The following is a 23,824-nucleotide window of genomic DNA, read 5'->3' as shown; positions in this document are numbered from 1 at the left end:
GGAATTACATTGTAACTGCAGTTTAATATCACTAGACTGGACTGGAATTACATTGTAACTGCAGTTTAATATCACTGGACTGGACTGGAATTACATTGTAACTGCAGTTTAATATCACTGGACTGGAATTACTGGAATTACATTGTAACTGCAGTTTAATATCACTAGACTGGACTGGAATTACATTGTAACTGCAGTTTAATATCACTGGACTGGACTGGAATTACATTGTAACTGCAGTTTAATATCACTGGACTGGGCTGGAATTACATTGTAACTGCAGTTTAATATCACTGGACTGGGCTGGAATTACATTGTAACTGCAGTTTAATATCACTGGACTGGGCTGGAATTACATTGTAACTGCAGTTTAATATCACTGGACTGGGCTGGAATTACATTGTAACTGCAGTTTAATATCACTGGATCTGGAATTACATTGTAACTGCAGTTTAATATCACTGGGCTGGAATTACATTGTAACTGCAGTTTAATATCACTAGACTGGACTGGAATTACATTGTAACTGCAGTTTAATATCACTGGACTGGACTGGAATTACATTGTAACTGCAGTTTAATATCACTGGACTGGGCTGGAATTACATTGTAACTGCAGTTTAATATCACTAGACTGGGCTGGAATTACATTGTAACTGCAGTTTAATATCACTGGACTGGACTGGAATTGTAACTGCATTTTAATATTGGGCTAACATTGCACTGCAGTTTAATATCACTAGACTGGACTGGAATTACATTGTAACTGCAGTTTAATATCACTGGACTGGACTGGAATTACATTGTAACTGCAGTTTAATATCACTGGACTGGGCTGGAATTACATTGTAACTGCAGTTTAATATCACTGGACTGGGCTGGAATTACATTGTAACTGCAGTTTAATATCACTGGACTGGACTGGAATTACATTGTAACTGCAGTTTAATATCACTTGACTACTGGAATTACATTGTAACTGCAGTTTTATATCACTGGACTGGGCTGGAATTACTTTGTAACTGCAGTTTAATATCACTGGATTGGGCTGGAATTACATTGTAACTGCATTTTAATATCACTAGACTGGACTGGAATTACATTGTAACTGCAGTTTAATATCACTGGACTGGACTGGAATTACATTGTAACTGCAGTTTAATATCACTAGACTGGACTGGAATTACATTGTAACTGCAGTTTAATATCACTAGACTGGACTGGAATTACATTGTAACTGCAGTTTAATATCACTAGACTGGACTGGAATTACATTGTAACTGCAGTTTAATATCACTAGACTGGACTGGAATTACATTGTAACTGCAGTTTAATATCACTGGACTGGGCTGGAATTACATTGTAACTGCAGTTTAATATCACTGGACTGGACTGGAATTACATTGTAACTGCAGTTTAATATCACTAGACTGGACTGGAATTACATTGTAACTGCAGTTTAATATCACTGGACTGGACTGGAATTACATTGTAACTGCAGTTTAATATCACTAGACTGGACTGGAATTACATTGTAACTGCAGTTTAATATCACTGGACTGGACTGGAATTACATTGTAACTGCAGTTTAATATCACTAGACTGGACTGGAATTACATTGTAACTGCAGTTTAATATCACTAGACTGGACTGGAATTACATTGTAACTGCAGTTTAATATCACTAGACTGGACTGGAATTACATTGTAACTGCAGTTTAATATCACTAGACTGGACTGGAATTACATTGTAACTGCAGTTTAATATCACTAGACTGGACTGGAATTACATTGTAACTGCAGTTTAATATCACTGGACTGGACTGGAATTACATTGTAACTGCAGTTTAATATCACTGGACTGGACTGGAATTACATTGTAACTGCAGTTTAATATCACTGGACTGGACTGGAATTACATTGTAACTGCAGTTTAATATCACTGGACTGGGCTGGAATTACATTGTAACTGCAGTTTAATATCACTGGACTGGACTGGAATTACATTGTAACTGCAGTTTAATATCACTGGACTGGACTGGAATTACATTGTAACTGCAGTTTAATATCACTAGACTGGACTGGAATTACATTGTAACTGCAGTTTAATATCACTAGACTGGACTGGAATTACATTGTAACTGCAGTTTAATATCACTGGACTGGACTGGAATTACATTGTAACTGCAGTTTAATATCACTGGACTGGACTGGAATTACATTGTAACTGCAGTTTAATATCACTTGACTGGACTGGAATTACATTGTAACTGCAGTTTAATATCACTGGACTGGGCTGGAATTACATTGTAACTGCAGTTTAATATCACTGGACTGGGCTGGAATTACATTGTAACTGCAGTTTAATATCACTAGACTGGACTGGAATTGCATTGTAACTGCAGTTTAATATCACTAGACTGGACTGGAATTACATTGTAACTGCAGTTTAATATCACTAGACTGGACTGGAATTACATTGTAACTGCAGTTTAATATCACTAGACTGGACTGGAATTACATTGTAACTGCAGTTTAATATCACTAGACTGGACTGGAATTGCATTGTAACTGCAGTTTAATATCACTGGACTGGGCTGGAATTGCATTGTAACTGCAGTTTAATATCACTGGACTGGACTGGAATTACATTGTAACTGCAGTTTAATATCACTGGACTGGACTGGAATTACATTGTAACTGCAGTTTAATATCACTGGACTGGACTGGAATTACATTGTAACTGCAGTTTAATATCACTGGACTGGACTGGAATTACATTGTAACTGCAGTTTAATATCACTGGACTGGACTGGAATTACATTGTAACTGCAGTTTAATATCACTGGACTGGGCTGGAATTACATTGTAACTGCAGTTTAATATCACTGGACTGGACTGGAATTACATTGTAACTGCAGTTTAATATCACTAGACTGGACTGGAATTACATTGTAACTGCAGTTTAATATCACTGGACTGGACTGGAATTACATTGTAACTGCAGTTTAATATCACTAGACTGGACTGGAATTACATTGTAACTGCAGTTTTAATATCACTGGACTGGACTGGAATTACATTGTAACTGCAGTTTAATATCACTAGAGACTGGACTGGAATTACATTGTAACTGCAGTTTAATATCACTGGACTGGGCTGGAATTACATTGTAACTGCAGTTTAATATCACTGGACTGGGCTGGAATTACATTGTAACTGCAGTTTAATATCACTGGACTGGACTGGAATTACATTGTAACTGCAGTTTAATATCACTGGACTGGACTGGAATTACATTGTAACTGCAGTTTAATATCACTGGACTGGGCTGGAATTACATTGTAACTGCAGTTTAATATCACTAGACTGGACTGGAATTACATTGTAACTGCAGTTTAATATCACTGGACTGGACTGGAATTACATTGTAACTGCAGTTTAATATCACTGGACTGGACTGGAATTACATTGTAACTGCAGTTTAATATCACTAGACTGGGCTGGAATTACATTGTAACTGCAGTTTAATATCACTGGACTGGACTGGAATTACATTGTAACTGCAGTTTAATATCACTAGACTGGACTGGAATTACATTGTAACTGCAGTTTAATATCACTAGACTGGACTGGAATTACATTGTAACTGCAGTTTAATATCACTAGACTGGACTGGAATTACATTGTAACTGCAGTTTAATATCACTAGACTGGACTGGAATTACATTGTAACTGCAGTTTAATATCACTAGACTGGACTGGAATTACATTGTAACTGCAGTTTAATATCACTAGACTGGACTGGAATTACATTGTAACTGCAGTTTAATATCACTGGACTGGACTGGAATTACATTGTAACTGCAGTTTAATATCACTGGACTGGGCTGGAATTACATTGTAACTGCAGTTTAATATCACTAGACTGGACTGGAATTACATTGTAACTGCAGTTTAATATCACTAGACTGGACTGGAATTACATTGTAACTGCAGTTTAATATCACTAGACTGGACTGGAATTACATTGTAACTGCAGTTTAATATCACTAGACTGGACTGGAATTACATTGTAACTGCAGTTTAATATCACTGGACTGGACTGGAATTACATTGTAACTGCAGTTTAATATCACTGGACTGGACTGGAATTACATTGTAACTGCAGTTTAATATCACTAGACTGGACTGGAATTACATTGTAACTGCAGTTTAATATCACTAGACTGGACTGGAATTACATTGTAACTGCAGTTTAATATCACTAGACTGGACTGGAATTACATTGTAACTGCAGTTTAATATCACTAGACTGGACTGGAATTACATTGTAACTGCAGTTTAATATCACTAGACTGGACTGGAATTACATTGTAACTGCAGTTTAATATCACTAGACTGGACTGGAATTACATTGTAACTGCAGTTTAAGCCAATAAGAGGTCCGATAATGGATTTTAAAGATGGTTAGCACTCTTTTAAAGAGGGCCAGTGATTAATGTTGCTACAGTAAGAGGTAAGATAATGGATTTTGAAACCTTACTGGATCACAAAAGTGTTAGCTTGTAACATAATTTCAGATAGTATCCTGAATTAGAAAGAAAAGGTAGTTTTGTTCTGGGTGACAAATGAAAGTGGTTTTCATGACTCATCCAGAAAAGCAGCTGCAAATTACTGGGCGACGTCAAGCCGATAAAAAGACAAAAAACAAACAAAAAAAGTTTGAGTTAGCTGGCTGCGTCAGAGTCAAGGAGAAACCCATTAAAAACAGACTTAACCATTTCTTGCAATGTGCAGCAAAATTCCACTAACAGTGTATTACCCTGTTAAAACTGTAGAGAGAAAACCGCACAATGGCTTGAGATACAGTTGCACAGTAGAGACACAGACAGGTACTGTAGCACGCTGTCTGCATTGCCATTGAAGATCATTGAGGGTATAGTCAGCACACTGTGGTCCCATTCTACCAGCCTCACCCCATTGCAGCTGCCCTATACTTGTGCTACCATTGCAGTGTAATACAGAGCCATTGCAGTGCCACTATCTGTCTGCATTGCCATTGAAGATCATTGAGGGTATAGTCAGCACACTGTGGTCCCATTCTACCAGCCTCGCCCCATTGCAGCTGCCCTATACTTGTGCTACCATTGCAGTGTAATACAGAGCCATTGCAGTGCCGCTGTCTGTCTGCATTGCCATTGAAGATCATTGAGGGTATAGTCAGCACACTGTGGTCCCATTCTACCAGCCTCGCCCCATTGCAGCTGCCCTATACTTGTGCTACCATTGTAGTGTAATACAGACCCATTGCAGTGCCACTGTCTGTCTGCATTGCCATTGAAGATCACTGAGGGTATAGTCAGCACACTGTGGTCCCATTCTACCAGCCCCACCCCTGCAGCTGCCCTATACTTCTGCTAGCATTGCCCCCAGTGAAATACAGAGAGGTATGTGCTCCATACTAGTGTCAGGACCCATTTGCAGTGCCACTGTAGCCTGATTGCCAACCGCGATCACGGAGGGTATATAATACACCGGTGTGGAGGTCCCATAACGGTAAAACCAGTCCCATGCTAAAAACCCCATTGTGCAGCTGCCTATATGTTGTGCTAACGTCGACGTAGCTTGCACCGACTTGCAAACAGACCCATTGGCAGTGAAGATCACTGTAGTCTGCAGTTGTCCATTCTGCGTCTAACTTTGCAGTGGCCAGTGAATACAGACCCATTGCTGTCTGTGGTCCCATTCTACCAGCCTCGCCCCCATTGCAGCTGCCCTATACTTGTGCTACCATTGCCCCTCAGTGTAATACAGACCCATTATTGCAATGCCATTTAGCATGTTTTAAAGGTGATAGGGTCCAATTTGGACTGCCAATAATACAGAGTCCCTTTATATTTTAAACTTTACCCTCAATGATCTTGCTGTGCTATTGACAGTGCTATGGCAGGTGAATCAGTCCCATGCTGTGCTATTGACAGGGCAGTTTAAACCGGGCAGTTTAAACCGGATTTAAGGCTGGGAAGGAGAGCAGGAAATCACTTGAGGAAGTTCGAGTGTAAGTCAGGCTCATGTGACTTTCAATCGGGTGATTCAGCTCCTGTGTATTCTGCTTGAATTTCTCCGATTTCAAAACGCACTGTGTCTAATTAGCTAAGACTGGAGGATTGTGTTTTTGTGATTGTGTCTGTCTGGCACACAAGCCAGTGACTGACAAACAGAACATGAGAGTGAAGGTTTTCTGTCTCTGTCTGTCTGTCTGTCTGTCTGTCTGTATCCCGCTCCGCAGACTGTCCTAAGACTGAGAGTTCTCTCTCCTCCTCTCGCCCCTGTCACCCAGTGTTCCTCCTCCCCTCGCCCCTCTCTCCCTCTCTCTCCTTCTCTCCTCTCCTATCTCGCCCCTCTATCACGCCCTCTCTCCCTCTCTCCTCGCCACCCCTCTCCTTCCCCCTCTATCCCTCTCTCTCCCCCTCTCTCCTTCTCCACCCCTCTCCTTCCCCCTCTATCCCTCTCCCATCTCCCTCTCCCCTTCGCCACCTCTCTCCTTTTCCCTCTATCCCTCTCCCCTCTCCCCTTCTCCACCCTCTGCTTCCCCCCTCTTCCACCACTCTCCTTCCCTCTCCCATCTCCCTCTCCCCTTCTCCACCTCTCTCCTACCCACTCTATCCCCCTCGCCTCCTCTCACCTCTTCCCTTTCCTGTTCAAATTGCCCTTCGGTTCAGATTTTTATTCTGTTAGGAATATGATTTCGGAATCTGGTATTTACATACTGTGCAGAATCTGAGGGTTGTGATAACTATAACCTCAATGATCTTCAGTGGCAATGCAGACAGACAGTGGCACTGCAGTGGGTCTGTATTACACTGCAATGGTAGCACAAGTATAGGGCAGCTGCAATGGGGCGAGGCTGGTAGAATGGGACCACAGTGTGCTCACTATACCCTCAATGATCTTCAATGTCAGACAGTGTCACTGTTCGTGTCTCACTATGTGTGTGTCTCTATTCTTTCACAGTATGTGTGTGTGTGGGGGGGGGTAAGTTGAAAAGTTACTTTGTTTCGGAGCATGTAAATAGCTGACAGGGCTAGTTTGGCCCCCCCACGTGGGTCAGTCCTAGATTAGCCCTCCGGCCCCCCCTCCTCTCTCACAATAGCTGGGCCAATGCTCCTTCAATGGGGTTTTCATAGAACTAATCCCTCTCATTGAGACAGTGCAGCCTGGGCTGAATGAGGTCACAGGGACTGTGCACAGACAACTGTACTGCTCTCCATCTGTGTGTGTGTGTGTGTGTGTGTGTGTGTGTGTCTGTGTCTGACTCTGCATCACAGGGAACTGCACAGAGATCTACACTACGAGACAGAGACACAATACAGGACAGGTCCCTATCTGGCTGCCTCTCCCCCTCTCCTCTCTCCCCCTCCTCTCTCCCCTCTCTCCACTTTACTTCTCCCCTCTCTCCTCTCTCCCCTCCTCTCTCCTCTCTCTCTCCTCTCTCCTCTCTCTCCTCTCTCCCCTCTCCCCTCTCTCCTCTCTCTCCCCCTCTCCCTCTCTCCCCTCTCTCCTCTCTACTCTCTCCCCTCTCTCCTCTCTCCCCCCTCTCTCTCTCCCCTCTCCCCTCTCTCCCCTCTCCCCCCTCTCCCCTCTCTCCCTCTCTCCTCTCCCTCTCTCCTCTCTCTCCCTTCTCTCCTCTCTCCCCTCTCCTCTCTACTCTCCCCTCTCACCTCTCTACTTCTCCCCTCTCTCCTCTCTCCCCCTCTCCTCTCTACATCTCCCCTCTCACCTCTCTACTTCTCCCCTCTCCTCTCCTCTTTACCTCCCCCTTTCTTTCCTCTCCTTCCTCTCTTTTCTTTAGTGAGCACTTGGTTAATTTTCACACAGTTGTATTAAATGGAGCCTCCTGTCCGTTCTGAATTATTAATTTGAGGTTTCAGAAAGCTGGGCAGCACATGAAATCTGATCACCTCTGAATGAATAAAAAAATATAGAAACATTCATTAACCTCCCCTACACCCTATTGACAGTGCTATGGCAGGTGAATCAGTCCTATGTTGTGCTATTGACAGTGCTATGGCAGGTGAATCAGCCCCATGCTGTGCTATTGACAGTGCTATGGCAGGTGAATCAGTCCCATGCTGTGCTATTGACAGTGCTATGGCAGGTGAATCAGTCCCATGCTGTGCTATTGACAGTGCTATAGCAGGTGAATCAGTCCCATGCTGTGCTATTGACAGTGCTATGGCAGGTGAATCAGTCCCATGCTGTGCTATTGACAGTGCTATGGCAGGTGAATCAGTCCCATGCTGTGCTATTGACAGTGCTATAGCAGGTGAATCAGTCCCATGCTGTGCTATTGACAGTGCTATGGCAGGTGAATCAGTCCCATGCTGTGCTATTGACAGTGCTATGGCAGGTGAATCAGTCCCATGCTGTGCTATTGACAGTGCTATGGCAGGTGAATCAGTCCCATGCTGTGCTATTGACAGTGCTATAGCAGGTGAATCAGTCCCATGCTGTGCTATTGACAGTGCTATGGCAGGTGAATCAGTCCCATGCTGTGCTATTGACAGTGCTATGGCAGGTGAATCAGTCCCATGCTGTGCTATTGACAGTGCTATGGCAGGTGAATCAGCCCCATGCTGTGCTATTGACAGTGCTATGGCAGGTGAATCAGTCCCATGCTGTGCTATTGACAGTGCTATGGCAGGTGAATCAGTCCCATGGTCTACACCCTATTGACAGTGCTATGGCAGGTGAATCAGTCCCATGGTCTATACCATATTGATAGTGCTATGGCAGGTGAATCAGTCCCATGTTGTACACCCTATTGACAGTGCTATGGCAGGTGAATCAGTCCCATGGTGTATACCCTATTGACAGTGCTATGGCAGGTGAATCAGTCCCATGGTCTACACCCTATTGACAGTGCTATGGCAGGTGAATCAGTCCCATGGTGTACACCCTATTGACAGTGCTATGGCAGGTGAATCAGTCCCATGGTGTACACCCTATTGACAGTGCTATGGCAGGTGAATCAGTCCCATGGTGTACACCCTATTGACAGTGCTATGGCAGGTGAATCAGTCCCATGGTGTACAGATAGACAGATATATTTGAAAAAGTTGTTTTAATACCCCATTGTCATATAGGTTTTTAAAATAATTTTATTCACACATTTTAAAACCTGAGAATATAATACATCTTTTCATTTTGTTTGCAATATGTCACTTTTTCCCCCCCACTACTTTTTTTGTAGTAAATAATAAGCAAGTCTAAAAAATGATTTCTAATAAGCACTTCTGACGACAATAAATATGTATTAAAAGCTCGGTATTAATGCCAGGCTAGAGAAAGTGGTCTAACCCTTATACAAATTCACCATGATATAAGCGCCTTGAGATCACTATGATAAAAGGCTCGATAGAAACGCAAATAAATAGATAAATACAAAATCTGCATGGTCCTTTCCCCCCCCAAAGCTTTTTCCCATGGCTATGCAATGCATTTCCCATAGTTTGCCATGTTTATTAAACTACTCTGTGCTTTACTATGCTTAGTTTTCACTGTGCTTTATTACGCTGTGCTGTGTTTTTACTCTGGGGAACTTTTATAAGGGTTAGTTTACCATGGTTTACCAGACCTCTCTGTTTTATGCTTCCCTATGCTATACCACACTTATATGTGCTTTACAATGCTTCCCTATGCTTCACCAGACCTCTCTGTGCTTTACAATGCTTCCCTATGCTTTACCAGACCTCTCTGTGTTTTACAATGCTTCCCTATGCTTCACCAGACCTCTCTGTGCTTTACAATGCTTCCCTGTGCTTTACCAGACCTCTCTGTGCTTTACAATGCTTCCCTATGCTTTACCAGACCTCTCTGTGCTTTACAATGCTTCCCTATGCTTTACCAGACCTCTCTGTGCTTTACAATGCTTCCCTGTGCTTTACCAGACCTCTCTGTGCTTTACAATGCTTCCCTATACTTTCCCACGCTTTCACTGTGCTTTACTAGTGCTTTTACTGTGGGAAACGTTTACTGTAAGGGGGAACGTTGATAATCCTCAGTGTCACAACTATTAGGAGGCTAGTTCGGATTTACTGAATACAAACTTTACATAATTGCAAACTGAACAAAATGTTGGTAGTAACAACTATAATAATACTGATATAAAATAATGATATAATAATAATAATAATAATAATAATAATAATAATAATAATAATAATAATATAAAACTTTAAACTATAAGCTTCTTCAAAACCCTTTATTTAAGAGACTGACAGCTGTCAGAAATTCAGATTCCTTCAAATATATTTGATATTTGTACTGGTTCTCTCTTTCTTACTCGCAGGGGGCAGCTTTTGGCTCTTTCAGGGATAAGGATAGGGATTGAATTCAGGGTTTTAACAGCGCTTGGAATTCTTTTATTGCCTACTTTTCATAAGAGTCACAATTCTGATGTCAGAGTTTAGTTTTCGTCCCTCCAAACCAGTTTCATCCCGTTTGCGTTGTCCTTCGAATGGGAGTCCAGTGGAACGGTAGGCCGCCCAACAAATTCTGAAGTCTTCCTAGGGCTGGAGGTGATTTTGTAGATTTTCAGGATTGTTGGTTCATTTTTTAATATATATTAATATATGTATTGGTGATTTCTTATGATTTGGTGATTTCTGATTTTTTGTTTGGTGATTTTGTTTCTTTGGTTGTATTTGTCTTCTCTCTCTCTGTCACTCACTCACAAGAACAGTCCTGTGGTGAGGTAGTTCTGTGTGATTTTTAGTTGATGAATTTAGGATGATTTTTCAGATGATTTCAGCTGATTGATATTCTACTGTTCATAATACAGAGTGATGGTTTAAACGTGATTAACATTTATTATTATTATTATTATTATTATTATTATTATTCAGATTGTCCAGGTGATTTCAGATGACTTTAAAGGTAATTCATGTGATTTTTCAGGTGATTCAAGATGACTTTTCAGGTGATTGTATGTGTGATTTTTGCTGATTTCTTCCAGGAAGAGAGGTAGGCAGGTTGCGAGGTGATCCCAGAGCCTCTTCTTGTTATGTGATTTTGTCGTGTGATTTCGGGAGACAGTTCAGGTGATTTTGGGGGGGGGGGTTGATTTTTCACAGGAAGTAGTCCCGTGGGGAGGTGGGGCCGGGGTTGCCTGGCCCCCCCGGAGGAGTCTCTGTGTTCTGGGACAAGCTGCTCGAGACAAGCTTCTCGTAGCGGGCTTTGTACGCATCTCTCTCCCTCAACACTCGGGCAAGTTCACACTGCAACTGATCCAACTAGAGACAGAGAGACAGAGAGAGAAACCATCAATACTGTGCACTACAGATAAACATAACTACACAGAGAGAGAGAGAGAGAGAGAGAGAGAGAGAGAGAGAGAGAGAGAGAGAGAGAGAGAGAGAGATAAAAACCATCACTATGATGTGCACTACAGTACAGAACTAAACCTTAAAGAGAGAGAGAGAGAGAGAGAGAGAGAGAGAGAGAGAGAGAACCAACAAAACTGTGGCACTACAGATAACATAACTACACCACAGAACAGAGAGAGAGAGAGAGAGAGAGAGAGAGAGAGAGAGAGAAACCATCATACTGTGCACTACAAATAACACATAACTACAATGAGTACTGATGGACACTTAAACATAACTTACAGAGAGAGAGAGAGAGAGAGGAGAGAGAGAGAGAGAGAGAGAGAAACCATCAATACTGTGCACTACAGATAAACATAACTACACAGAGAGAGAGAGAGAGAGAGAGAGAGAGAGAGAGAGAGAAACCATCAATACTGTGCACTACAGATAAACATAACTACACAGAGAGAGAGAGAGAGAGAGAGAGAGAGAAACCATCAATACTGTGCACTACAGATAAACATAACTACAGAGAGAGAGAGAGAGAGAGAGAGAGAAACCATCAATACTGTGCACTACAGATAAACATAACTACACAGAGAGAGAGAGAGAGAGAGAAACCATCAATACTGTGCACTACAGATAAACATAACTACACAGAGAGAGAGAGAGAGAGAAACCATCAATACTGTGCACTACAGATAAACATAACTACACAGAGAGAGAGAGAGAGAGAAACCATCAATACTGTGCACTACAGATAAACATAACTACAGAGAGAGAGAGAGAGAGAGAGAGAAACCATCAATACTGTGCACTACAGATAAACATAACTACACAGAGAGAGAGAGAGAGAGAGAGAAACAATAATACTGTGCACTACAGACTAAACATAACTACACATAGTATTATGTGAAACCAGCCTACCAGATAAACATGTCTCTACACACAGAAGAGAGAGAGAGAGCTTTGAAACCATCAATACACGTGTGTCCTACAGATAACATACTACACACAGACAGAGAGAGAGAGAGAGAGAGAGAGAGAGAGAGAAACCATCAATACTGTGCACTACAGATAAACATAACTACACAGAGAGAGAGAGAGAGAGAGAGAGAGAGAGAGAGAGAGAGAGAGAGAGAGAGAGAGAGAGAGAGAGAGAGAGAAAGATCTCAAGAACTACAAGACATGGTCTATGTGCACTACACATAAACAGATCGAGAGAGAGAGAGAGAGAGAGAGAGAGAGAGAGAGAGAGAGAGAGAGAGAGAGAGAGAGAGAGAGAGAGAGAGAAGAGACTGTGCACTACAGTTAAACCCAACGACACAGAGAGACAGAGAGAGGGAGAAACCGTTAATAATACTGTGCACTCAGAGAGTCAACAACAAAGAATTAAACATGTTAAAACCACAACAGGATCTACAAAAACAGACTGAGTGTGTTGATATCAGTGTTTTGTGTGTTTTTAAATTAGATTGAATGATATATAATGTTTCTAAGTGTTTGGTGGCTCCCTTTGATCAAGCTGAGAGTGTACTTTTTCACTTGATTTATCTGTGGGTTGTTTTCTACTGTGTAGCTGTGTTGTTGTGTAGCTGTGTTGTTGTGTCGGTGTGTTGTATTGTTGCATTGTCTCTCTACTTTGTTGTACACCGCTGCTAGAATTCTGACTAAGCCAGGAAAAGTGACCATATTACCCCTGTTCTGGCTTCTTTACACTGGCTCCCTGTGCAGTATAAAATTGATTTAAAGATTTTGCTGTTAACTTACATGACTTGAATGAATTAGCACTGAGTTATTGCAGGAGTTACTGACCCCGTAACTGATCAGAGGATGTGGGGCTGCTAGTTATTCCTCAGATCAACAAAAGCAACACGGGAGGAGGGAGGGCTTTTTCTTGTAGAGCTCCGAAATTATGGGATGCTCTGCCTTCGTTTGTCAGGGAAGCTGGGACCGTTACAGTTTTCAAGTCAAGACTAAAAACGCACTTTTAGAAAATGAGTTTCTTATCTTAGTGGGTTTCAATGTATACAAATGTACTGTGTGTTTTGTTGTTGTGTAGCTGTGTTGTGTAGTTTGCGTACCTGCTGTGCCAGGTGGCTCTTCTCTGACTCCAGCACGTGTTTCTGCTGTGCTGTGTTGTATTGTTGCATTGGTGTGTAGCTGTGTGTTTTGTTGTTGTGTAGCTGTGTTGTGTAGTTTGTGTACCTGCTGTGCCAGGTGGCTCTTCTCTGACTCCAGCACGTGTTTCTGCTGTGCTGTGTTGTATTGTTGCATTGGTGTGTAGCTGTGTGTTTTGTTGTTGTGTAGCTGTGTTGTGTAGTTTGTGTACCTGCTGTGCCAGGTGGCTCTTCTCTGACTCCAGCACGTGTTTCTGCTGTGTTGTGTTGTATTGTTGCATTGGTGTGTAGCTGTGTGTTTTGTTGTTGTGTAGCTGTGTTGTGTAGTTTGTGTACCTGCTGTGCCAGGTGGCTCTTCTCTGACTCCAGCACGTGTTTCTGCTGTACTGTGTTGTATTGTTGCATTGGTGTGTAGCTGTGTGTTTTGTTGTTGTGTAGCTGTGTTGTGTAGTTTGCGTACCTGCTGTGCCAGGTGGCTCTTCTCTGACTCCAGCACGTGTTTCTGCTGTGCTGTGTTGTATTGTTGCATTGGTGTGTAGCTGTGTGTTTTGTTGTTGTGTAGCTGTGTTGTGTAGTTTGTGTACCTGCTGTGCCAGGTGGCTCTTCTCTGACTCCAGCACGTGTTTCTGCTGTGCTGTGTTGTATTGTTGCATTGGTGTGTAGCTGTGTGTTTTGTTGTTGTGTAGCTGTGTTGTGTAGTTTGTGTACCTGCTGTGCCAGGTGGCTCTTCTCTGACTCCAGCACGTGTTTCTGCTGTGCTGTGTTGTATTGTGCTTTACAATGGTGTGTAGCTGTGCTTTAACAATGTGTGCTTTTTGCTTTGTTGTGCTTCCCTAGCTGTGTTGTGTAGTTTGTGTACCTGCTGTGCCAGGTGGCTCTTCTCTGACTCCAGCACGTGTTTCTGCTGTACTCTCTTGAAGCGGCAGGACTGCGCGTAGCCACGGTTCTTCAGCGTGCGTCTCTTCTGCTTCAGCCTCACAATCTCCTCCTTGCTGAAGCCACGCAGGTGACGGTTCAGCTCGCGCACAGACATGCTCACCAGCTGGTCATCTGAGAATCGCTCCTCCAGACGCAACTGCGCTGCCACCTAGGGACAGGAAGAGGAACACACACCGGTATGTAAACATTTACCTGTGCGGCAAACCTCTCTGTGCTTTACAATTTAACTATGCTTTACCAGACCTCTCTGTGCTTTACAATGCTTCCCTGTGCTTTACCAGACCTCTCTGTGCTTTACAATGCTTCCCTGTGCTTTACCAGACCTCTCTGTGCTTTACAATGCTTCCCTATGCTTTACCAGACCTCTCTGTGCTTTACAATGCTTCCCTATGCTTTACCAGACCCCTGTGCTTTACAATGCTTCCCTATGCTTTACCAGACCTCTCTGTGCTTTACAATGCTTCCCTATGCTTTACCACCTCTCTGTGCTTTACAATGCTTCCCTTTGCTCTTGCTTTAATGCTTCCCTATGCTTTACCAGACCTCTCTGTGCTTCCCTATGCTTTACCAGACCTCTCTGTGCTTTACAATGCTTCCCTATGCTTTACCAGACCTCTCTGTGCTTTACAATGCTTCCCTATGCTTTACCAGACCTCTCTGTGCTTTACAATGCTTCCCTGTGCTTTACCATACCTCTCTGTGCTTTACAATGCTTCCCTATGCTTTACCAGACCTCTCTGTGCTTTACAATGCTTCCCTGTGCTTTACCAGACTTTACAATGCTTCCCTGTGCTTTACCTCTCTGTGTTTTACAATGCTTCCCTGTGCTTTACCAGACCTCTCTGTGCTTTACAATGCTTCCCTGTGCTTTACCATACCTCTCTGTGCTTTACAATGTGCTTTACCAGACCTCTCTGTGCTTTACAATGCTTCCCTGTGCTTTACCAGACCTCTCTGTGCTTTACAATGCTTCCCTGTGCTTTACCAGACCTCTCTGTGCTTTACAATGCTTCCCTGTGCTTTACTACACCCCTCTGTGCTTTACAATGCTTCCCTGTGCTTTACCAGACCTCTCTGTGCTTTACAATGCTTCCCTGTGCTTTACCAACCTCTCTGTGCTTCCCTGTGCTTTACCAGACCTCTCTGTGCTTTACAATGCTTCCCTGTGCTTTACCAGACCTCTCTGTGCTTTACAATGCTTCCCTATGCTTTACCAGACCTCTCTGTGCTTTACAATGCTTCCCTATGCTTTACCAGACCTCTCTGTGCTTTACAATGCTTCCCTGTGCTTTACCAGACCTCTCTGTGCTTTACAATGCTTCCCTATGCTTTACCAGACTTCTCAAAACTTCAAAATGTTCAATCACAGTAGGACCAAACTAAGAAACTAAGTCAAGTTCACTGGGCAATGCTGGCAGGACCACACTATATAACACCAATATAAAACCCTGTACAGAACTACAGCAGCTACCCAACATGGTGTCTATATAAAGTTGTAATCTAGTGCACTAGCATTGCCTGCTGTATGCTGGGCAGAGCCTGGCTTGGCTATACTGTACACTGGGCAATGCTGACAGGACCTTCTCGATTCCAGTCTGACAAGAGTAAAACTATATCCTTCCTGAGTCACATGTACAGGGCACAGACACACACACAGACACGCATGCACACGTGCAGACACACTCACACACACACGGAGACACAACAGACGAGTCCCACATGCGTTTAATTTTTCCACCCTCCCCCTTCCTTCCTTCTTTATAATCCTGGTGTCCGTAGCTGACAGTAAGCAGGCTTATTGGTCACAATTATAGCAAAATATAATCTGCAGATCCAGTGCTAGTTATGAGATTATGCAGCTCATGGTAGTTCAGGGAGTTCTACCCAGAGCATGCAAACATGTTTACCATCGGGCACAGCCTGAAAAAACTACAGTAAATGTTCCTCTCATCACATCAATTCCCCACCCAGCTCGGGAGACCTGAAGCTTCTACTTAAATCAATTTCTATTCATTGCAATTACTGTATCAAAAAGATATGAAGAATCAATTACTGATTCAGTGATCCCAGACTGTGTTAAGCACAAGGCAGGCAATGCTAGTGCACTAGATTACAACTTTATATAGACACTATATTGGGTAGCTGCTTGGAACAATAATAAACTATTATTGCATTGCTGTTGTAGTACCACTGTCTATTTGCATTGTCATTGAAGAACACTGAGGGTATAGCCAGCACACTGTGGTCCCATTCGTCTAGCCTCATCCCATAACTAGGGGTTACTTCTGGTAGATGTTTATGTTAGATTCCCTCTGTGTAAACTGTTCAAATGTTATGTTTTAGTTTCTAATAGTTAACTCTAAATCTGACGTGCAAATTAGTTGAATCATGATGCCTAGTCTATGCTATCAGTGTGTTTGGTAGTTTTACAGACTGTTGGTCTCAGTAGAGAAGTGATTGTTTGGGACTGCAGATAGTCATTGAATACAGCGGTGGCCTTAATATTGTATTCAGGGGTGGTCTTAATGCTTTCATACTGAGGTGGCCTTTAAGCAAGGTTTCAGTGTGTTTACATTTTTAAAAGAAAACAATAAGACACAGTACTTGAGTAAGTACAATAAAACCCACTCTGAATAAAACCCTAAACCGCCCCTTACCTGTTGGTTGTGATGATGGTGCTCGAGGTGGTGATGCGCCTGGCTAACCAGCTCCTCCACTGACACTGGAGAAGTCATGGCCACTCCCAGGTACCCTGGAGGATCCATGCCGCCCCCAGCGGCGGGATGTGAGATCTGCAGGCTGGGGTGGTGATGGGGTGGGAGCTGGGCGGGGTGGCCTTGCTGGGAGTGAGCCCCGGGCCCCGCGCGGAAGGAGTCCAGGCTCTGGAGCTGAGTCACGCCTGCCGCTGCCGCTGCTGAGTTGATGAGCGCCTCGACCGCGTCCTCAGGGCTCAGCCCCAGCGGGTCCGAGCCCAGCTGCTGCTGCAGCGTGGCCATCCAGTACAGCTCCTCCAGCGAGCTGCGCGACTCCGACCCCAGACTGGCAGAGCAGGACGCTCCCGGGCCACTCGTGTCGCTGAAGGTGGGGGAGGGGGGCACAGAGCTGCAGGGGGTGGAGTTCAGGGACCCCCCCACCACCGCGCCGGGGAGCCGAGGGGCCGTGCACCCCCCGGGGTTCGGGGGAAGGGTCTCCGAGGGAGGCTCGCGCTTCACGTCAAACTTCATCAGGTCGAAGTCGTTCACGTACTCCATTTCTAAAGGGCTGGTGGGGAGCGAGTCCGGCAGCTGGAGAGAGGCAGACATCTTCTAGAGGAGCAGGGGGAAGAGCCTTTAATGAGCAATGCGTTGAGCTGAGGTTACTTTTAGTGTAGTGTATTATAGCATAGCAGAGTATAGTTTAGTATAGTATAATTTAGTAAAGCACATTATAGCAGAGTTTAGTTTAGTTTAGTATAGTTTAGTATAGTATAATTTAGTAAAGTATAATATAGCAGAGTATAGTTTAGTATAGTATAATTTAGTATAGTATAATTTAGTAAAGTATAATATAGCAGAGTATAGTTTAGTATAGTATAATTTAGTAAAGTATATTATAGCAGAGTATAGTTTAGTATAGTATAATTTAGTAAAGCACATTATAGCAGAGTTTAGTATAGTATAGTTTAGCATAGTATAATTTAGTAAAGTATAATATAGCAGAGTATAGTTTAGTATAGTATAATTTAGTAAAGTACATTATAGCAGAGTATAGTTTAGTATAGTATAATTTAGTAAAGTATATTATAGCAGAGTATAGTTTAGTATAGTATAATTTAGTAAAGTATATTATAGCAGAGTTTAGTTTAGTATAGTATAGTTTAGTATAGTATAATTTAGTAAAGTATAATATAGTAAAGTATATTATAGCAGAGTATAGTTTAGTATAGTATAGTTTAGTAAAGTTAGTTTAGTATAGTATAATTTAGTAAAGTACATTATAGTATAGTTTAGTATAGTATAATTTAGTAAAGTATATTATAGCAGAGTATAGTTTAGTATAGTATAATTTAGTAAAGTATATTATAGCAGAGTTATAGTTTAAAGTATAGTATAGTTTAGTAAAGTATATTATAGCAGAGTATAGTTTAGTATAGTATAATTTAGTAAAGTATATTATAGCAGAGTATAGTTTAGTATAGTATAATTTAGTAAAGTACATTATAGCAGAGTATAGTTTAGTATAGTATAATTTAGTAAAGTACATTATAGCAGAGTATAGTTTAGTAAAGAAAGTAATTGATAAACTGTTTTAATAATGAGCACCGCGATTTGTCTTGTGCCTTGTTCAGATAGCGTGGTAGAAATAGTCGGGCAGGCTGGTGATGTTTAAGTTTATTTCTCTCTGATCAAGGCTGAGGCCGAAAACCTTGCAGCTCATCATCAAAACAGTTTTCAGTTGATCAATTACTTTTCTTTTTAGTAAAGTATTTCTGGTCATTGGTGAGTATCCAGTTTTATTCTGATTCTGTTGCAAATAAATATACAAATACAATTGAAAAAGAAACCCGTAATAAATCGCCTGTCTGTCGATCGCAATAAAACCAGAAGAAAACGTTACATGTAGGCTATACCTAAATACTAGTGTTATCAAAATATAAATCACATCTGAATATTAACATATGTTTAGAATCTGCTGCAAAAGATTAATGTCACCCCCAACGCTGTTAAGAGGGGATTAGTAAAATTTAAAATAAAATGATCTTAAAATTTCAAACATCTATATATATATATATATATATATATATATATATATATATATATATATATATATATATATAGCTTATATATTTTATATATTAGCTAATATCTTATTGCCAAATCAATATTTCATTGATGTCAACTTGAAGTACCAGATCTTCTTTTCCTGTTGAAAAGTTATAAACTTTACATACGATAATCAATATAATTGAAATTGATAAGAACTAGAATATAATAATAAGTTCAATCTGTGTGTTCCTCGCTATTATTTTTATACAGCTCTCGTTACATTGTAACCCATTGATCGAACTTGGAGCATATGTAATAATTGGGTAACTAGCTTGATTCTCTTATTATTATTATTATTATTATTAATAATAATAATAATCCTTATTATATTATAATAATAATATATAATTATTATACTATAATAATATTATGTAATTATTTATGCAAATTCTATAACCTTTAAGGTATACGGACATCGGGATTAAATGTAGTAATTTCAATTCCAGACAGTTAAGGTCATATGAATGTGTATACTCTCTATGTGTACTTTGACTGAAAGATTAGTGGGATATATATTTATATATATAATGTGTGTGTGCGTGTGTGTGTGGTGTATGTGTGTATGTGTGTGTGTGTGTGTGTGTGTGTGTGTGGTGTGTGTGTGTGTGTGTAACCATACTCCCGTCTGACTATATGAAATTTATGGGGGGATAGCGCATGGGATATATGTGTTCTCTCTAATGGTGTTAGGAAATTTGATAATATAAAGATATGACGTTTAAGACGATGTCGTATTTTTGTGACGAATGAGAGACCTCAATGTACCACTAAATGGTACACACACACACACACACACACACACACACACACACACACACAAGCGTTTGTATTCCTATACTATTCCCTACTTCCTATACTTCTCATTGACTCTCACTGTATTTTTATTGACTATTTCTAACTCCAGTCAGACAAAACTCCACACAGGGTGAAAAGTCGACAACAAACTCAATATTTTTTGGCACTTTTAGTTTTTTTTTTTGTAAAGGCATATTTAGTACTTAAAAAGGTGTTTTACAAAGCGGGGACGTCCCCACAACGTCGTTTTTTCAGGAGTCACTATCTTTGTGGGGACATTTTCTCAAATTTTGTCCGCACGCTGATAATAATACCCCCCCCCCCCCCCCGCCACACACACACACACACACACACACACACACACACACACACACACACACCACAACAACACAACACACACACACACACGAGAGCTATGAGTGTCTTATCTGCTAGTTTAGTTTGCGGTTAGAGCCACGCAGCTAAGCGGTCAGTTATCTTTTGCCAGCACCTTCTGTCTTCAATGGGAGCTCGATTCAACCGGGTGACAAACTCCGCAGCGCTGTCATGTGTTATTGAAAAACAATAATAACAATTAACTGTTTTTGTTATATTAGTGAAAACAACGTTTTTTCTTTTTTTTGGTTTTGGGTTGGATGTTTGCGACTAAACAACGCTCTGTTACTGTGCTTACTGATTTGAATTAATACGTACACTATAAAAAATATATATATATATATATATATATATATATATATATATATATAATATATATATATATATATATATATATAGAATAAAATAATAATAATATATAATAATAATAATAATAATAATAATAATAATAATAATAATAATAATAATAATAATAACAACAGTTCGGAAGAAGATGTTTTGTTCGGAAGAAGATAACGTCAAAAAGGCATTTTAATGGAGAGTCGGTTATAGGTGATGCAAAGTCACAAATCGCATGTCAAAAATAACGCTCCCTTTGTCTTTACTGCTTAAAATTGTCGGCGGACGGGAATAATTTCGTTTTTCAAACTCTTAGTTAAAAAAAAAAAAAACAAACAACAAAAAAACTAAAACAAAAAAAACCCCAAAACAACCCCGTTCAACGGATGCGACAGTCACTCTACATAGTGTGAAATACAAACGGGGACGATGCTGTCGCCAGAATAGGGTTATAATACCGACCAATAGACGCTGAGCCTGTGGGCGGGGTCATGTGGCAGGCTCACCTGAAGTCAGGTGCCTTATTCTTATAAGTCCTTCTTCTTGGTGTCTGCGTTAGTTTGTTACATTCTCCCAGAGTTTAGTTTCATAAAGCCGCAGACACAATTATAACTGCATTTTGCTGTAGGTCAAACTCACTCCCACGGTCGAGCCGCAATCAGACTGCGTGACCTACAGCTAACAGGAAGCAGCAGTCATGGGCCAGTGATCATGTTAATAAAGCTAATAAGAGGTGAGAGAATGGATTTTAAAGATGGTCAGCGCTCCTTTAAAGGGAGGGGCCGGTGATCCTGTTAATAAAGCTAATAAGAGGTGAGAGAATGGATTTTAAAGATGGTCAGCGCTCCTTTAAAGGGAGGGGCCAGTGATCCTGTTAATAAAGCTAATAAGAGGTGAGAGAATGGATTTTAAAGATGGTCAGCGCTCCTTTAAATTGTCCTAACATATCTTCAATGGCAGACAGACGGACAGTGACATTGCAATGGCAATAATGGTTCTGTGTTGTTCTAAGAGGCAATGGCAGCACAAGTATAGGGCAGCAGCAATGGGATAAGGCTGCCATTGGTAGAATGGGGTGCTATTATCATTATTGCTGCCCCTTCTCTCCTGTTGATCTCTTGTTATCATTGTAACTGATATAGCAATAGATCAAAGCAGTACTTTTCAATTTTTTTTTTTACTGTATTGTAGTTTTATACCCCTCTTGCTACAAACTACTGTCTCTTAACTAAACTAACAGAAGTGTCCAGTTGACTCCCCTCTCTCTCTCTCTCTCTTTCTCTCCCCCCCCTCTCTCTCTCTCTCTCTCTCTCTCTCTCTCTCTCTCTCTCTCTCTCTCTCTCTCTCTCTAAGTGCTAGTTAAAAGGAGAAGGTTTGAATTTTTTGTTGTGTTTACTGTCCCCTGGTTGCTATATGAGAAACTACAGAAAATGCTTTAGCCAATAATACTAGCATAACATATTTAAAATCCATTCTCTCACCTCTCATTAGCTTTATTAACAGGATCACCGGTCCCTCCCTTTAAAGGAGCGCTGACCATCTTTAAAATCCATTCTCTCACCTCTTATTAGCTTTATTAACAGGATCACTGGCCCCTCCCTTTAAAGGAGCGCTGACCATCTTTAAAATCCATTCTCTCACCTCTTATTAGCTTTATTAACATGATCACTGGACCCCTCCCTTTAAAGGAGCGCTGACCATCTTTAAAATCCATTCTCTCACCTCTTATTAGCTTTATTAACATGATCACTGGCCCCTCCCTTTAAAGGAGCGCTGACCATCTTTAAAATCCATTCTCTCACCTCTTATTAGCTTTATTAACAGGATCACTGACCCCTCCCTTTAAAGGAGCGCTGACCATCTTTAAAATCCATTCTCTCACCTCTTATTAGCTTTATTAACATGATCACTGACCCCTCCCTTTAAAGGAGCGCTGACCATCTTTAAAATCCATTCTCTCACCTCTTATTAGCTTTATTAACAGGATCACCGGTCCCTCCCTTTAAAGGAGCGCTGACCATCTTTAAAATCCATTCTCTCACCTCTTATTAGCTTTATTAACATGATCACTGGCCCCTCCCTTTACAGGAGCGCTGACCATCTTTAAAATCCATTCTCTCACCCCTTATTAGCTTTATTAACATGATCGCCCTATACTCATGCTACCATTGCCCTCATTGTAATCCAGAACCATTATTGCATTGCTATTGCAGTGTCTCTGTCTGGTGAATCTTAACTAAACATGCAAACAGTAGTGAAGATGATAGTTAATAGTGTAGATAATGAGTTTTAATAGGATTTGACAGAATTAATGAAACACTGCTCATTAATTAAGATGTGCTGCTTCAGCATTCTTCAGTCTTAATACAGAATTAGGAGATTTACGAGTTCAAGCACACACTGAGACACACACACTGAGAGAGAAGTACTCTCTAGCACACTGAGATACACACAATGAGACACACACACTGAGACTAAATGTGTGTGACTTACTCTATGTGTGACTCTCTCTGTGAGTGTGACGCTGGTGTGTGTACTGCTCTGAGAGTTTACTCTCACTGAGACACACACACCAGATACACACACACTGAGAGATACACACACTGAGACACACACACTGAGAGACACACACTGAGACACACACTGAGCTCTATGGTGTGACTCTCTATGACACACTGTGTGGGTGACTCTCTATGTGTTGACTCTTGTGTGTGTACTCTGTGTGTGTGACTCCTGTGTGTGGTGTCTCTTCCACACACTGAGACACACACACTGAGACACACACACTGAGACACACACACTGAGAGACACACACACTGAGACACACACACTGAGACACACACACTGAGACACACACACTGACACACACACTGAGACACACACACACAGAGACACACACACTGAGAGACACACACACAGAGACACACACACTGAGAGACACACACACAGAGACACACACTGAGACACACACACTGAGAGACACACACACACACTGAGAGACACACACTGAGAGACACACACTGAGAGACACTGAGACACACACACTGAGAGATACACACTGAGAGACACACACACTGAGAG

General features: G+C 41.4%; 1 protein-coding gene across 1 annotated transcript; it reads right to left on the bottom strand.

Moving 5' to 3' along the window:
• Nucleotides 1-10,998: 10,998 nt before the first annotated feature.
• Nucleotides 10,999-17,731, bottom strand: LOC121305322 (transcription factor Maf-like). Its single transcript, XM_041236931.1, has 3 exons — nt 17,642-17,731; nt 14,350-14,565; nt 10,999-11,295 (listed from the first exon to the last, which is right to left on the bottom strand). The coding sequence occupies exons 1-3, from the start codon at nt 17,729-17,731 to the stop codon at nt 11,131-11,133; spliced, it is 471 nt and encodes a 156-aa protein (XP_041092865.1). The 3' UTR covers nt 10,999-11,130.
• Nucleotides 17,732-23,824: the final 6,093 nt, after the last annotated feature.

This window comes from Polyodon spathula, chromosome 42 (assembly GCF_017654505.1).
Source record: "Polyodon spathula isolate WHYD16114869_AA chromosome 42, ASM1765450v1, whole genome shotgun sequence".
In the NCBI taxonomy this organism is placed as follows: domain Eukaryota; kingdom Metazoa; phylum Chordata; class Actinopteri; order Acipenseriformes; family Polyodontidae; genus Polyodon; species Polyodon spathula.
This window is presented reverse-complemented; position numbering and strand designations above follow the sequence as displayed.

What these genes read in the sequence shown, in the direction of transcription:
- LOC121305322 (XM_041236931.1), bottom strand. Translation starts at nt 17,731, where the DNA reads ATGTCTGCCTCTCTCCAGCTGCCGGACTCGCTCCCCACCAGCCCTTTA. An exon ending in TCGACCTGATGAAGTTTGAC is followed by an intron (nt 14,566 to 17,641) that starts GTGAAGCGCGAG and finishes GTGGCAGCGCAG; the next exon opens with TTGCGTCTGGAGGAGCGATT. An exon ending in AGAGCCACCTGGCACAGCAG is followed by an intron (nt 11,296 to 14,349) that starts GTACACAAACTA and finishes CTCTGTCTCTAG; the next exon opens with TTGGATCAGTTGCAGTGTGA.